Here is a 15,593-nt window from a genome sequence, read left to right on the forward strand (position 1 = left end):
CCTCCAAGGAAATGGTACTAGTTATTGTATAAAATTAATTAAATATTATTACTAATTATTATTTACCATTTTCTTAAGATTTAATGGGAAAAAAATCAAGAAATCGATTTTGCAGATACTTTTGAAATTATACAAACATCTCCAGAAATGAGTTTTCCTCCAAGGAAATGGTACTAGTTATTGTATAAAATTAATTAAATATTATTACTAATTATTATTTACCATTTTATTAAGATTTAATGGGAAAAAAATCAAGAAATCGATTTTGCCGATACTTTTGAAATTTTACAAACATCTCCAGAAATGAGTTTTCCTCCAAGGAAATGGTACTAGTTATTGTATAAAATTAATTAAATATTATTACTAATTATTATTTACCATTTTCTTAAGATTTAATTGGAAAAAAATCAAGAAATCGATTTTGCCGATACTTTTGAAATTTTACAAACATCTCCAGAAATGAGTTTTCCTCCAAGGAAATGGTACTAGTTATTGTATAAAATTAATTAAATATTATTACTAATTATTATTTACCATTTTCTTAAGATTTAATGGGAAAAAAATCAAGAAATCGATTTTGCAGATACTTTTGAAATTATACAAACATCTCCAGAAATGAGTTTTCCTCCAAGGAAATGGTACTAGTTATTGTATAAAATTAATTAAATATTATTACTAATTATTATTTACCATTTTCTTAAGATTTAATGGGAAAAAAATCAAGAAATCGATTTTGCAGATACTTTTGAAATTATACAAACATCTCCAGAAATGAGTTTTCCTCCAAGGAAATGGTACTAGTTATTGTATAAAATTAATTAAATATTATTACTAATTATTATTTACCATTTTCTTAAGATTTAATGGGAAAAAAATCAAGAAATCGATTTTGCAGATACTTTTGAAATTTTACAAACATCTCCAGAAATGAGTTTTCCTCCAAGGAAATGGTACTAGTTATTGTATAAAATTAATTAAATATTATTACTAATTATTATTTACCATTTTCTTAAGATTTAATGGGAAAAAAATCAAGAAATCGATTTTGCAGATACTTTTGAAATTATACAAACATCTCCAGAAATGAGTTTTCCTCCAAGGAAATGGTACTAGTTATTGTATAAAATTAATTAAATATTATTACTAATTATTATTTACCATTTTATTAAGATTTAATGGGAAAAAAATCAAGAAATCGATTTTGCAGATACTTTTGAAATTTTACAAACATCTCCAGAAATGAGTTTTCCTCCAAGGAAATGGTACTAGTTATTGTATAAAATTAATTAAATATTATTACTAATTATTATTTACCATTTTCTTAAGATTTAATTGGAAAAAAATCAAGAAATCGATTTTGCCGATACTTTTGAAATTTTACAAACATCTCCAGAAATGAGTTTTCCTCCAAGGAAATGGTACTAGTTATTGTATAAAATTAATTAAATATTATTACTAATTATTATTTACCATTTTCTTAAGATTTAATGGGAAAAAAATCAAGAAATCGATTTTGCAGATACTTTTGAAATTTTACAAACATCTCCAGAAATGAGTTTTCCTCCAAGGAAATGGTACTAGTTATTGTATAAAATTAATTAAATATTATTACTAATTATTATTTACCATTTTCTTAAGATTTAATGGGAAAAAAATCAAGAAATCGATTTTGCAGATACTTTTGAAATTATACAAACATCTCCAGAAATGAGTTTTCCTCCAAGGAAATGGTACTAGTTATTGTATAAAATTAATTAAATATTATTACTAATTATTATTTACCATTTTATTAAGATTTAATGGGAAAAAAATCAAGAAATCGATTTTGCAGATACTTTTGAAATTTTACAAACATCTCCAGAAATGAGTTTTCCTCCAAGGAAATGGTACTAGTTATTGTATAAAATTAATTAAATATTATTACTAATTATTATTTACCATTTTATTAAGATTTAATGGGAAAAAAATCAAGAAATCGATTTTGCAGATACTTTTGAAATTTTACAAACATCTCCAGAAATCAGTTTTCCTCCAAGGAAATGGTACCAATTAGTGTCTAAAATTAATTAATAATTATTTATAATTATTATTTACCGTTTTCTTAGGATTTAATGGGGAAAAGTGCCAAAAATTGATCTTGCGGATCATTTGCCTATTTGTTTGCGGAAATGATTAAAAAATTACATGATAAATTGCTTTAATTTTTAAGAAATGTTATACAATGAAGTTAATTTGAAATATTTTCAATTTGTAAAAGTAGCATTTCATAATGAATTAAACACCGCCATAACAACCCAAAAATATTTTAGTTAAATTCACAATAAACCCAAAAAGTTATGTATTATTGTTGTGGCTTCAAGTGATCCAAACAGCTTTAGATAATACAGTTAAATAACCTTATGTAAAAAGTGTACCGTTTCAGACCTGTTCAGGATTTTGTGAGATATTTCACGCAATTACAACTTGAGAATTTTCGATAATCGACGAATCTCATACAAATCTATGTTAAAACGCACAGACAAGATTTCATTAAGTAACTGTCATTGCGTTTCCTTCTAAAACCGAAAGTACAGTGGTCGTTTTTGTACACTCCACTGGTTTATGTTACTCTGTTTTACAGAGGCGAGTCGCGTTTACGAATGATGCACTATATCAATAAGTGCATTGTTGATCACAAAAAATTAACCTAATAATTTCTGTCTATTTGCGATTCACTAGACAATTATTATTGCACATGTCATAGTTCACATTACTCTGTCTTCATGTAGTTGCACAGTGCACTGTTTTGATGCTTGTTATTCAACTTCTTTTTTTAAAAGTTAATTGTAGCGCGCTTTTCGTGTTGCAAACATTTCATCTAATAATTTCTGTGGAATTGCGATTCACTAGACAATTGTTACTGCACATTTCGTTAACATTACTTTACCTTCATGTAGTTGCACAGTGCACTGTCTTGATGCAAGTCATTCAACTTGTCATTATTAAAAGTTAATTGCAGCGCGTTTCGTGTGTTACAAACGTGGCACAAGACATTTTCTTGGTCTTTACTCGAGGTGTTGTTTTCATTAACTTCGAAGCATCCGCGTAAATGTTTCCTCGGTGGTTTTTAATATCTTTAATTTTTTGGGTTATAAAATATTTTATCTTACAACTAACAGAAAAATGTTTTAAAAGTGAATGGTTGCTATGACAGTGTTAATTACTAATTAATATGGTTAATACCTAGCTCAATAAGAAATATTTTATATAGTCAACCGTTACATAATTATTTCTTAATTATAGCTATGTTACTCCTTAGTTTTACGCCATTTCTCGTTTACACCTTTTTCAACAAAGTTGATGAGCATAATGATGTCATTGACCTAACTTAATGAGTTAAGAATTTCAAGCCACAGCCACGAATTAGTGTAACAATTTATATTATAACCTAAACTTTTTGAAAAAAAAAAAAACAAAAAATAAATAAAAATACATAAGATTATAATATTAAAGTACAGTTAAAAAACCATGATACCATTTACCCAAAAATTAAAACATAAAACAAATAATATTAAAAAAAAAAAAAGGTTTTTCCGTATGTGTGGCTGAGTGGTAAAATTTCGTATCTAATTTAAAAATTTGTTATTTGGCCTAGGCCTTATATATTACCACTTGACAAAATGTATTGGGACACGAGCCTTAATATCCGTGTCTACTTTACCCTCAAAGTAGATATATTTACAAGTTCCTTTGAAAGAAAGGGCAGTTTGATACACGGAACTTTAAATATTCCTTCCACAGGTATCTTTGGTCTTAATTGCGGTCAGAACACTAGGTTTATAGGCATGTAGGTTAGTAAACTTTGCCGCCCGTTGGATTATATAAAAATTTAAGCCATATTTCTTTTTCCCCTTTGACGAGTTGTCATTGGTTCCTGCGTCTAACGAGTTGAAATCTGTTTGTAGAAATATTAGTGAGGAGGCTGGCGCCAAAGGTGCCAACATTTGCTTTAAAAGGACCTTATACCAAAACAGAAAATTATAATTTAAGGTTTCTTTGAAGGTGGTCTGTAATTTTTAAATCGAAGTTGCCTCTGTCGAGTTTGAATAGATGAAAACAAATATATTTCTATTGATTGCATTTGGAACAAAATTAAGTCAATAATAATTTATAGTTGATTTTCTGGTATTTTTGTAGTGCACTGGTTATATTTTTCAACCATGTGATAAATCCATCTACGACCCTTGTTGCTTTCAAGGGTGTGCCAATTTCCTGGAAGTTTCTTTCTTAAAAGGTAGTAAAAATATATGAGTACAAACAAACCACAATCCCAGCTATTATTTTGAAGGGGTAACTTTTCATGAAAATAACATCTTTTAAAATTGGTTTCCGTTCCAAAGTGTTGATTACCAATTTGTCTCATTTTCTCAAAGTGCTTGTCTAACGTTTCACTATCAGTGCCTCCGGTATCATTTTCAGTTCGTGGTATAGAATCAAAAATAGTCAAAGACGTACATTTAATTAGCCCTAACATCCAATGGTCGTTACGTCCTGGAGATCTTGGCAACAGAATAGCGATATCCAGCATACTCCGTTTGCGTAGCTGAGTGTCATTTTGTTCTTTAAGATAATTAAAAACCAGATTTTTGCCCGCTTCACTGTCAGGTAAAAACATAAATTGGTAAATAGTAGATGTTAGAATGATGAAATCATGTTCCCTTTGAAGGAATTGCATTAAAACAAACATGCATTTGGCCAAGCATCCACCATCGATGTATTTTTCAGGCAAAAGCGTTTCCAAAAAAGTGGAATTTCTGAAATTATTCTGACACCTTGATTCACATTCAAATAATTCAAGATCGATAGTTTTTTCAGAACAATATAAGTCGCGCTCCATGGTATCTTTTTTTAAATTACATTTTATAGCGTTAGTTTTAATATTGCAATCTGGTTCTTCATTTTGCTGATTCAACTTGGAATCTTCGCCGTCATGACTGAAATCTTGAAGATTTTCTCTTGAAGAAACATTTAGAATAATAGAATTTTTAATAGGAGTTGACGTTGTCTTTGGTTTACTTCTTTTTACAAAAAATGTTGCTGTGTTTTTATCATCTGTAGGTTTGCAACGCTTTCTATTTCGTTTTAATTCATTTAGGTGGTAATGAACATTTCTTTCCTCTCCGTTTTCGATATGTTTTTCTTCAATTTCATCTCTGAAGAGCTCAGCCGCTTTGATGTGGTAGCAACTTGTGGCGTGATTGCACGTGCAATAATCTTGCTCCAAGTTGACTAAATACAGTTTATCTCCAATAGGATTACGTACCAAATAGCACTTGGTAGTCCCTTCGTAGCTAACTCTATCGTTTTCAATGCACAATAAAGCCATATCATCGGTGGTAGCATTGTCTTTTAAGTTTTTAACCTTTGGTATCATTTTCGGATATTTTCCAGAAACAAGGAATTCAATTATTTTGTCACTTGGGAAACTGTCATATTCTGGGAGGTAAAGTGATAGACTCGCCTGCCCTAATTTCTCATATTCTTGATTAAAATAAATCATCAGTTGTATTTGAGTCATTAAGCAACTCAAAATGACGCCATCAATTCTAAGTTTTTTAACAGAAGTTTGCAAATCATTTTGAAATTTCTCACTAAAATAATAAGAGTCAAAGTATATTCCCTTGCTTTGCTCCATTTTCATACCTTCACAGGTGAAAGCCATTGATTCAGACAAGCCTTCTCTGTTGTGAAGAATTGAAACATTTTTCCCAAATTTCTTGAGCCCCATTAAAGGCACAACAAACTGTTCCAAAAAATATTTGTCAGCCTCAAGGCTTGATCTCTGATGTAGCAGAAACAACACTGGGAACTGTGGGTTATTTGGCAATTCTGTATTTCTCATGGAAATACCAGAAATCACAAAATCTTCCATCTCACACATTGTACTAAGTGTGATTCGTGTTGTAATCAAAGAACTTGAAGTTCTTAGAAATGTGGCTGCTTTTATTAGACACTCGGAAAACCCAAAAATTATCATCAGTTGTCCTTCATAAAACAAAATTTCTTTAATGTCGTTTTTTAGAGGCCCCTTAATTAAGCCAATTACATTTCCAAATGAGTTTACAGAAACAAAATTTTGATTTGCTTTCTCTGTAGAAAAAATTTCATTATTTTCATGAACTACACTTAGTATTTTCTGGAAAGTTTTCCCATTGCCTACGTTATCACTCTCCGCCAACTCAGTGTTTTCTGGGGGTGATTGAGGTATCGTAATGCTTTCAGTGACATTTCTTACAGGTTTTTTTCGTGTAACTAATGTCTCATCTCCATAGTATTCTACTGCAATTGCAACAAAATTTTTAAAAGAAGAATTGATCAGCTCATAAGTGAATTTCTTGAACCTATTATCATATTTAACATCTTTGCCAGGCCTTAGATAATAATAGCCTCTTTTTATACAGGTTTGATTATCTTTTCGTTTTGAAACTTTCTTCCACAAAATCCGATCTGATCGTAAAACTTCATTTACTTTGTCCTTTTCAACTCTGAAGATAAAAATGTCCCCTCCTTTGGGTTCAACGGTTTCCGGCAAGAAAGTTGTGTAAAAAGGACCATCAAATTCTTGGTTTAGAACAGATTCAAGAATTTCTTCATAATCGTCACTTCCCAGTTTTCCCGAGAAGTTCCTCCTGTAAGGACCTGGGTTATTTTTCAAACCATTTTCTTTCGAATTAACTTTATTAACAGCAGATTGTTTTTGTACATGCAATTCATCCATAGTCTCTATTTCAATAAGTTGTTTTTTTATGTTACCTTGTTTTACGCAATCACTAACACAAAGAGATTCCACGGGTTTGCTCTTACATTGAGCCTCTTCATGAACAATGGAAACAATTTCACTCCCACCACTATGTTCCTTTTCAGTAACTTCTGATATCATTTCCAATTTAGTAAAATAATTTGTTATTAGAGGTGTCATTTTTCTTATTGGCTTTTTTTCATTCTTTGTCTGTGTTTCACAGGGTCCAATTTCTAGGGCGGGAGTGGTATATTTTTGTAAATGGCACATTGTTTTCTTGGACGACCCTGTTTCATAGGGTTCAATATTATCGGCTTGAATGGTTAGGTTTTCTAGACCATACAAAGCTTTCTTCCCATTAGAGATACCCTTTTTTTCAAAGGGTTGTTGAGCTTTTGAGACTGATGGCTCAATGTTTTGTGTAGAGGTTAGCGTTGCTAGACCATCCATGGTGTTATTGGTACCCAGCTTGTCACTGGGTCCAAGTTTTTGTATGGGAGTGGTTAGCGTAGCTAGACCATCCATGGTGTTATTGGTACCCAGCTTGTCACTGGGTCCAAGTTTTTGTATGGGAGTGGTTAGCGTAGCTAGACCACCCATGGTGTTATTGGTACCCAGCTTGTCACTGGGTACAAGTTTTTGTATGGGAGTGGTTAGCGTAGCTAGACCAACCATGGTGTTATTGGTACCCAGCTTGTCACTGGGTCCAAGTTTTGGCATTGGAGTGGTTACCTTTGGTAAACCATGCTTGTTGTTCTTGGTACCCAGCTTGTCACTGGGTCCAAGAAGTTTTGGCATTGTAATTGATTCCTTTGGTAGACTATCCATACAGTCACTGAAACCTGAATTGTCAAGAAAAGCAGGTATTTTTGTTTGTTTAGTAACAAACCCTGAAAATAATAATAAAAAAAAAAACACAATTAGAATTAAGAAAATATAGAGAACAAACCAGCAAAGAAGTCCAAGACACCAGCGAGGCAGCGAGGAAGTCCAAGACAAAATGGCGAATTCCACACACCAGTGACACCACCTTGCTTGCAGCCGCACGGCCAACTTAGTTCATCTCCTCCGTCGCCTGGCAGGCGACGGAGGAGATGAACTAAGTTTGCCGTGGCAGCCGTAACCATAATGAAGTTGGCTATGGCATAGCCTCCTGGATCACGCGACTCGCGGACGCAGGCTGTTCGCGCTATAGAAGCCCCTCCTATGCTAAATCGCCTTATTTTCTATTTTCTTTTGGTATCGTGGATTATCGGTCGAAAAACAAAGCCGTCAGCTTTTAACAACATATGGTCGTCTATGGGGAAACCGCGTTTTTTGTCCTAAATTTTAGTGACAGTAAAAAACTTCAGAAGTACATACAATTTGTAATTTTCTAGTGATAATAAAAAAATTCAAAAGCATATGGAATTTTTTATAATTCCTGAAATGCTAGATTTAAATTTGTATGGTTATAGCATTTTAAGTTAGGTTAGTTTTTCCTTCAAATAGTTGTGAAATTTGAGTTATAATAACTTTGTATCAGCTGTGAATTTTCCTCTTAAAATTAAACTGAACCACATTAGTTCATTGGCGAACACCTGAATTCCGTATGTTAATTCCTATCTTTTCAATGGCACCTAGGAAGAATTGAAATCATAAAGTTTTTCTGATCAAACACGCTCTGAAAAAAAAGCCGACAGCTGTCGAAGGTCAACAGAAGCAATCTAGATCTTCTGGTTGTGCTCATGTACAAACAAAGCTTTATTTAATTTCAGGGAAAAAACTATTGGTTTTAGAGCTTTAAAACGTTGCTCGATGCCTCGATCATTAAAAAGCCTTCAGTACACCTCTCACTAAAATTTCAACAGATTTGAGCCAGTGAAATCGCATAATAAACACGTTTCCTCTCACAGAAAACCATAACTTAGTTACAGTTTTAATTTTTTACCAAAAAACTACAAGATATAATCTTTTGAAACTTTGCACAAAAATCAAAAACCTTATTTTAAACATCTCACTAAAATTTCAAGAGATTTGAGCCAGTATTTGCAAAATTAGGACCAAAAATGCTTGATACGCGTTTTTACTTTTTAGGCCGATTGTAGGGCTTCTATAGCGCGAGCAGGTCAGGAGCACCCTGCGTCCGCGAGTCGCGTGATCCAGGAGGCTATGGCTATGGTAAATCGAGTGGTCTGTTAGGGCTTAAAAAGTCTTGGACTTTCGTTTGCGAACCTTCGGGTGGGCGTGGGCCGGAATAAGCGTCGAAATTGTGCTTAAGCCTCAATTAATGACGTGAGGCTGAACCTCTCGTCATTTGGCATAATATTTTTTTATGTCACAGCCCACTCCATCACGGTTAGGCTGTTATCGAGTCAGATTTGCTCGAGGCTTTTGGCTATTGAAGGGTAGGGAGGAGGGTGACTTTGAACAAGTTTAATTTTTAATTTAGAAATTGTTTGAACGAGTAGTAGTTTAGCGTTGTTAGATGTAATTGTAAAAATATAGTGCAAATTAATACATCAAATATAAACCCCATTAAAGTTAATAAAGAGGTGCAAAGTTGTCCAAAAATGTTCACTTTTCATGAAATGAAACTTACTATATAGCATTTAAAATTAATTATTAAATGTTAACAATTTTGGAGTACCATTTTTTTAGTGTTTTAGTGTAAAATCAAATTTGCAGAACTTTTAATTTTTTGGAAAGTTGTCCAAAATAAAAATAAATTTTCCCCAAAGAGTTACAATAAAGTTAAGCTTGTATAAAAATTAACTTTATTTTTGTACTATGGCTTACATTGAAAGTTTTATTTTTTGTTTTTTCCTTATCACATTTTAGGTTTAGGAAAACAAATTAGTTTTGGAAAAAGTCTTCTCACTTTAAATTACTTGATTAAATTTTCTTTCGTTTAAAGTTTGAAAGTTACATGTTTTTTTTTTTTTTTTCCTTATCAAATTTTATTTTTTCCTTATCACATTTTCGGTTTAGGAAAACAAATTGATTTGGAAAAAGTCTTTCTTCTCACTTTAAATTACTTGATTAAATTTTCTTTCGTTTAAAGTTTGAAAGTTACATGTTTTTTTTTTTTTTCCTTATCAAATTTTATTTTTTCCTTATCACATTTTCGGTTTAGGAAAACAAATTGATTTGGAAAAAGTCTTTCTTCTCACTTTAAATTACTTGATTAAATTTTCTTTCGTTTAAAGTTTGAAAGTTACATGCTTTTTTTTTTTTTCCTTATCAAATTTTATTTTTTCCTTATCACATTTTCGGTTTAGGAAAACAAATTGATTTGGAAAAAGTCTTTCTTCTCACTTTAAATTACTTGATTAAATTTTCTTTCGTTTAAAGTTTGAAAGTTACATGCTTTTTTTTTTTTTCCTTATCAAATTTTATTTTTTCCTTATCACATTTTAGGTTTAGGAAAACAAATTAGTTTTGGAAAATGTCTTTCTTCTCACTTTAAATTACTTGATTAAATTTTCTTTCGTTTAAAGTTCGTAATTGCATCGGTACATTGAAAGTTACATGTTTTTTTTTTCCTTATGACATTTTATTTTTTCCATATCACATTTTAGGTTTAGGAAAACAAATTAGTTTTGGAAAAAGTCTTCTCACTTTAAATTACTTGATTAAATTTTCTTTCGTTTAAAGTTTGTAATTGCATCGGTACATTGAAAGGTTTAGGAAAAAAAGGTAGTTTAGGAAAAAGTCTTCTCACTTTAAATTACTCGATTAAATTTTCTTTCGTTTGAAGGTTTGTAATTGCATCGGTAGTACGTGAAGATGTTATTTATGTTGTGATATTTCTATAAATAACAAAAGAGTTAGTATTAAAAATTAATGTATCGAACTATTTTAAGGGTTACAAAAGTGAAATGAGCAAACGTCAAGGTAGTATTATGACAGGAATAATGGTTGGAACTCATATCACTTTCGTAACTCTTTCAGGGTCATTTATAAAATATTTTATGAAGAAAAATTACGAGGAACGTAATTTAATGTACGAAGATATTTTTTAAAAAATTCACTAGTTCCTCAATTCTTTTTATAATAAAAGGCATGATAAAAGTATATCTTTTAATGAATTTCTAATTTGAGATGAAAGGTTGTCTGCCTTATGCAATGTCTGTTCCAATTCAATTTAAATAATTTCAGTTGCAATTAATAATGAAGCAAGATCTCATTCACGTGAATGAGATCTTGATTCAAGGTACAAAATAATAGAAATGCACAGCAAGAAAAGCAAGCTAAACAATTTAGAGTTAGTTAGCCAAATTACAGGAATAAAGTGTAAAATAGAAGGAAAAAGAAACCTTAATTTAAATCACAAAAATATTTAAAATTCACATACTTCATAATTTTCTTCGTACATTTGTTCCTCCTTGCTTTCAATTTCTTTCTCTTTTTCTTTGTTGTTTTCAACCGAGGTAACATCAGTTCCTTCTGCTTCCATCTCTTCATTTCCTTTATTTTTTTCTACTTCTGGTTTTTTTTCAAACTTTCCTCCCGTTGTATGAAAAATGACTCTGTCCATCCATTTTTTGGTTTCGATGTAGTCTGGAACCTTTTCTCTCGGTTTCTCTATTTTTCCACCAGTATTGGCAATTAAAATTTCCAAAATGTTTTCCTTAATTTTTTCAAATATAGGCATGCCTCTTCTGTAACATATAAAAAATATTACAAGGTAAATAGATTAAACAATTCAAATTGCAGAACTTACTTATCTACTAATTCATTTTTGAGCTTAATTATGTGAAAATCTATGAAAAAAAAATTAATTTATGAAATGCATTTTATACATAAGCACAGAATTTTGAAGGCAAAAAACTTTATAGGCTTTTAAATTACGTACCTTTTTCGTTAATCATGTGAGTTTCTACATAGTTTATGAAATTATCCACGCCTTTGGCTTTTTTTTCTAATGGACTCAGAAAAAACACCTCCTTTTCTTTTAACAAGTCTAACAACTTGGCAACATGCGAGAGCAACTGGGTTTGGCAATTCTCGTCGTTAGACCTCGCAAACTAAACAAAAAAAAAAAAATCATGTCATGCAGTATTAATTACCTCGTACCTTAGAATATGCATAATGGGACTAAAAATTTTAAAGATAAGGATTATTTGATTTTAAAGTATAACAATGTGATATACAAAAATGATTTAAATATATTAATAATAAATGATACTAACTTCTTGCAGTTCCAAATTGCCAGTTGAAATGATGAACTTTGAAAAATTTGACTTCGAAACCTTTCTTTTGTAATACTCCACAAGACTTTCAATGTCAGACGTCGAACTTGTGTGACCTATTACTTTTCGATGTCCGTAATCAACTGTAAAATATTATTAAGGCAATTAGGAAATGGAACTAATAACTAGGGCTGTTTGAAAATTATAACTCTTGAGTAATTTTTGTTTAATTTGAATCGGGCTAACGAATAATTGAATCAAATTTTCCATTTTAGAAAAAAAAAGTATACGAATTACAAAACTATTGTCGACAAACCGATTTAAATACAAATACAGTTTCTTAAAGAGATAAATCATTTTAAAGAAAACGAGTATGCCATTTAGAATGGGAGGAATTTTGGTAACATAACGTAATTCAGACTTTCTATGGAATTTAAGAGCGATTAATAACTGATAGAAACAAGCACTTAATTTAACTCTCAAAATATTAGCACAGCCCTAATAATAAAACGATTGTACTACAGGGTTCATGCTTAAAACAATAACGCTGATAATTTATCATAACCCTTTCAGACAATATGACTAAAGGCTGACACACTACGCTTAAATAATTTTGTATCTTACTTTCGATGTAGCCCATGAAGTTTAAAAATTTTAATGCTACTTCATCTCCAACAGCAACAAATCCAAAGATATTTGGACATGAGCCTTAAATCAATGTAATCAAAATTAGAAAATGAAAAGGTTTTCACAGGTACTATAACGAAATTTTCAATTTACTTGGGTTTTCTATTTCCTCTAAAGCTTGATTCTCATTAATCGGCAGAATAGAGTCTGAAAAAAAGTGTATATCAAATTAGGGATGTTAAATTGCCAAGAAAAAACATTTTTGTTTAACTCGTTTTACTTTTTATATGCCCAAAACAACCCCCCCCCATTCTTTCTAAAACATCCCTGACTTTGTTGCAGAAAATAGTCTGAACACTTAAATCTAAACCTAGTAATTAAAGAGTATGAGAAGCTTCGTTTGAAAAACCTCTGATTCATATAACAAGAGAAAGAATTACTGCGAATTCAAAAATATCAAGCTTTTAATTCTCCGATTTCTAGTTATTTGCCAAAATGCATTTGATATTTTGAAAGTAGAGACTTGAAAGCGTAATATAATACCACTTTCATGCTAAAATATGATATGAAATTGTAAATTCCCATACCCTTTAAAAACGTTTGGTTGAGACACCGTGAAAAGACAATTAGTTATTTTAACTTGAAAATAAGTTTCAAATATATTACAATATTTTTATTTAGCATATTAGCGCTATGTTGATGGTACTTACTATTTGTCCTTTTTTCTTTGTATTTTACATTCCTTTGACTTGCTGAAACTGTAAATGTTAAAATTAATTTATATTTAGCGACATTTTTAAGTCTCCATCTTTCTTTAAATTTCCATTGTAAAAGGGTGGGTTACACGTCATGGGGTTTTTTCCCTCGGGAGTTTGAATCGCTTTACATACACGTAATATTCACAAAATCCCGTGAAAAGTTGATAAAATGGATAAAAAACGCGGGAGAGGAAATGTTTTTTAACGCTACAGGACAGGCAACTCCCTATCTCCGGCGGCAGATTTGTATTCGATATGTACTCTGTTCCAGCCTCGGCTTTCACGACGCGCAAAAGTAGGTCGCCAAGTAACACCCAACTACCTTGCTTTGCGCAAGGTAGTTGATCCTGAGATCCGAAGCTTGAAGAAAGTATATATCTAATAACAATACTGATTGGGGATATTCAATCCTGTTTCCTGTAGCGTGAAATTACTCGGACACATTCTTTCATAACTTACAATTGCCTTTTCTCTTTAAATTTAAATCGGAATGGCTATTTCTTTTAAACATGTTTGTCTTGTTCAGCGTTGTTCCAAAACCAAATAATAGTGATGTATATCTGCGATGTGGCAAACAAAATAAATTGTGATATACATACCAAAAAAAAAATAACAATACTAAAATAGAAACGCGAAAACATATATTAAGAATGGCACTGTACAAGGTAATACAATTTTGGTTAGAAATAGTACAATTTCTACTTTGAGAAGGAAGGAATTTCAGCTGACACACAAGTCACAAGGCTTAAATGGGTTCCCTGTTTTTATTTTAGAAGTATTCGTTATTATAATAAAAAGACGATCACTAAGATGACGTAATTAATTCTTAACTAAATCTATAATAATTACCTTTTAAGGCAAAACGTAAAAGGTAATAGAATCTTGGGTTGAAAATCGTTCAACTTCTAGTTTGAGTTTGAGAACAATGGAATTCAAGAATTGGAATACCCAACAGCATGACAGACAACTCACAAGGCTTAAATGGGTTCCCTGTTTTTATTTTAGAAGTATTCGTTATTATAATAAAAAGACGATCACTAAGATGACGTAATTAATTCTTAACTAAATCTATAATAATTACCTTTTATGGCAAAACGTAAAAGGTAATAGAATCTTGGGTTGAAAATCGTTCAACTTCTAGTTTGAGTTTGAGAACAATGGAATTCAAGAATTGGAATACCCAACAGCATGACAGACAACTCACAAGGCTTAAATGGGTTCCCTGTTTTTATTTTAGAAGTATTCGTTATTACAATAAAAAGACGATCACTAAGATGACGTAATTAATTCTTAACTAAATCTATAATAATTACCTTTTATGGCAAAACGTAAAAGGTAATAGAATCTTGGGTTGAAAATCGTTCCACTTCTAGTTTGAGTTTGAGAACAATGGAATTGTAATACCAGTGTGTCTGTCACTCACAAGGCCTAAATGGCTTCCCTGTGTTTAGTTTAGAATTGTTCGTTAATTAAAATTATAAGACGCTCACTAGGATGATTTAATTTATTCTGAACCTATTAATTAAACGTTCATTATAGCAAATACCTTTTTATTTGGTAACACAATTTCGGCGGTAAATCTTTGAGTTTACGTAAACTTGCGAAGTTGCGAGGCTGTCAGGGAGAGGCCGCGCACACCGGAGACCGGATTGAAATGAATTGAAAATGCAAAATGGCGATGGCGCGTTTAAAAAAAGTTATGGAATTAACCATATATATGTTTTTTTTTTTTTTTTTTTGAGGTTTCAATGCAAATTGGGCTCTTACGTCCGCGGCAAGGATGCGATTATTCAGGGTTCAGTATGTGTGTAAGCAGGGGAAGGATATGAGGTTTACTTGGGAGGTGACGGACGGGGTGTGGGGGTCAAGTCACCTCCGGCGGACACGGGGCAGTCGGCACCTGTAGGGTAGGATCGCCGACATGTGTCTTATTCCCTCAAACCTTGCCGCCCAGACGCTTGGCTTACAGGAGTGCGCCACACTCCCGGCTACCATATATATGTTCCTATCTCTATGGAATTAACCCGCCTTTTCGTTACAAGCAGGGCCGGAAATAAGCAAAGGACACTGGACATTGTCCAATAAAATTTTAAATTTTTTTCAAAAACAATGGGGGTCATTGGACACTTTGACCAATAAATTTTCTTAAGTTTTGATAGTTTGAGTATGGAGATGCGACACTATTTTTCACATTCCAGTGGACAATGTCATATAAATTTTCCAATGAAACAGGGGGTCACTGGACACATGTCCTAT

The 15,593-nt window shown here is 31.6% G+C and overlaps 2 protein-coding genes and 2 long non-coding RNA genes across 18 annotated transcripts; 2 read left to right on the plus strand and 2 right to left on the minus strand.

Moving 5' to 3' along the window:
* The first annotated feature begins 233 nt into the window (after positions 1–233).
* On the plus strand, positions 234–1,412 carry LOC149702109 (uncharacterized). The gene is made up of 3 exons (XR_016381649.1): positions 234–326; positions 391–482; positions 1,327–1,412. It is a non-coding gene; the product is annotated as an uncharacterized LOC149702109 (long non-coding RNA).
* A 381-nt stretch (positions 1,413–1,793) lies between these two features.
* Positions 1,794–2,301, plus strand: LOC149702110 (uncharacterized). The gene is made up of 3 exons (XR_016381690.1): positions 1,794–1,886; positions 1,951–2,042; positions 2,106–2,301. It is a non-coding gene; the product is annotated as an uncharacterized LOC149702110 (long non-coding RNA).
* Positions 2,181–7,996, minus strand: LOC149702111 (uncharacterized). Of its 13 annotated transcripts, none has more exons than XM_089865889.1 (5): positions 7,728–7,996; positions 6,793–7,620; positions 4,495–6,678; positions 4,390–4,430; positions 4,178–4,265 (listed from the first exon to the last, which is right to left on the minus strand). In XM_089865889.1, the coding sequence occupies exons 1-4, from the start codon at positions 7,903–7,905 to the stop codon at positions 4,420–4,422; spliced, it is 3,201 nt and encodes a 1,066-aa protein (XP_089722015.1). In that variant the 5' UTR covers positions 7,906–7,996; the 3' UTR covers positions 4,178–4,265; positions 4,390–4,419. The 13 variants fall into 13 exon arrangements, 12 of the variants coding, with proteins under 12 accessions (XP_089722012.1, XP_089722011.1, XP_089722013.1 ...); XM_089865891.1 differs by lacking the exon at positions 4,178–4,265 and having other exon boundaries at positions 4,293–4,430; positions 4,495–4,637; positions 4,729–6,678; XM_089865892.1 differs by lacking the exon at positions 4,178–4,265 and having other exon boundaries at positions 4,372–4,637; positions 4,725–4,811; positions 4,897–6,678.
* Positions 7,997–9,511: 1,515 nt separating this feature from the next.
* On the minus strand, positions 9,512–15,347 carry LOC149702112 (uncharacterized). 3 transcript variants are annotated; one of them, XM_089865896.1, is made up of 13 exons: positions 14,884–15,347; positions 14,651–14,778; positions 14,419–14,559; positions 14,187–14,327; positions 13,797–13,897; positions 13,290–13,337; positions 12,733–12,786; positions 12,577–12,660; positions 11,953–12,095; positions 11,616–11,787; positions 11,484–11,523; positions 11,115–11,421; positions 9,512–10,569 (listed from the first exon to the last, which is right to left on the minus strand). In XM_089865896.1, exons 5-13 carry the CDS (start codon positions 13,846–13,848, stop codon positions 10,483–10,485), a joined length of 987 nt encoding a protein of 328 aa, XP_089722022.1. In that variant the 5' UTR covers positions 13,849–13,897; positions 14,187–14,327; positions 14,419–14,559; positions 14,651–14,778; positions 14,884–15,347; the 3' UTR covers positions 9,512–10,482. The 3 variants fall into 3 exon arrangements, with proteins under 3 accessions (XP_089722022.1, XP_089722023.1, XP_089722024.1); XM_089865897.1 differs by having other exon boundaries at positions 13,797–14,095; XM_089865898.1 differs by lacking the exons at positions 14,187–14,327; positions 14,419–14,559; positions 14,651–14,778; positions 14,884–15,347 and having other exon boundaries at positions 13,797–14,163.
* Positions 15,348–15,593: the final 246 nt, after the last annotated feature.

Source organism: Phalangium opilio, unplaced genomic scaffold (genome assembly GCF_054372755.1).
Source record: "Phalangium opilio isolate 3A_F unplaced genomic scaffold, DU_Popi_V2 ptg000017l_1, whole genome shotgun sequence".
In the NCBI taxonomy this organism is placed as follows: Eukaryota; Metazoa; Arthropoda; class Arachnida; order Opiliones; family Phalangiidae; genus Phalangium; species Phalangium opilio.

Coding starts and splice junctions, on each gene's coding strand:
- LOC149702111 (XM_089865884.1), bottom strand. CDS start 7,905: ATGGTTACGGCTGCCACGGCAAACTTAGTTCATCTCCTCCGTCGCCTG. Junction 7,621..7,727: donor TGTCTTGGACTTCTTTGCTG/GTTTGTTCTCTA, acceptor TTGACAATTCAG/GTTTCAGTGACTGTATGGAT. Junction 6,679..6,792: donor TAGTGATTGCGTAAAACAAG/GTAACATAAAAA, acceptor AAAATAACCCAG/GTCCTTACAGGAGGAACTTC.
- LOC149702112 (XM_089865896.1), bottom strand. CDS start 13,848: ATGTTTAAAAGAAATAGCCATTCCGATTTAAATTTAAAGAGAAAAGGC. Junction 12,787..13,289: donor CAAAGAAAAAAGGACAAATA/GTAAGTACCATC, acceptor ACTTTTTTTCAG/ACTCTATTCTGCCGATTAAT. Junction 10,570..11,114: donor TGTACGAAGAAAATTATGAA/GTATGTGAATTT, acceptor TGTTATTTATAG/AAATATCACAACATAAATAA.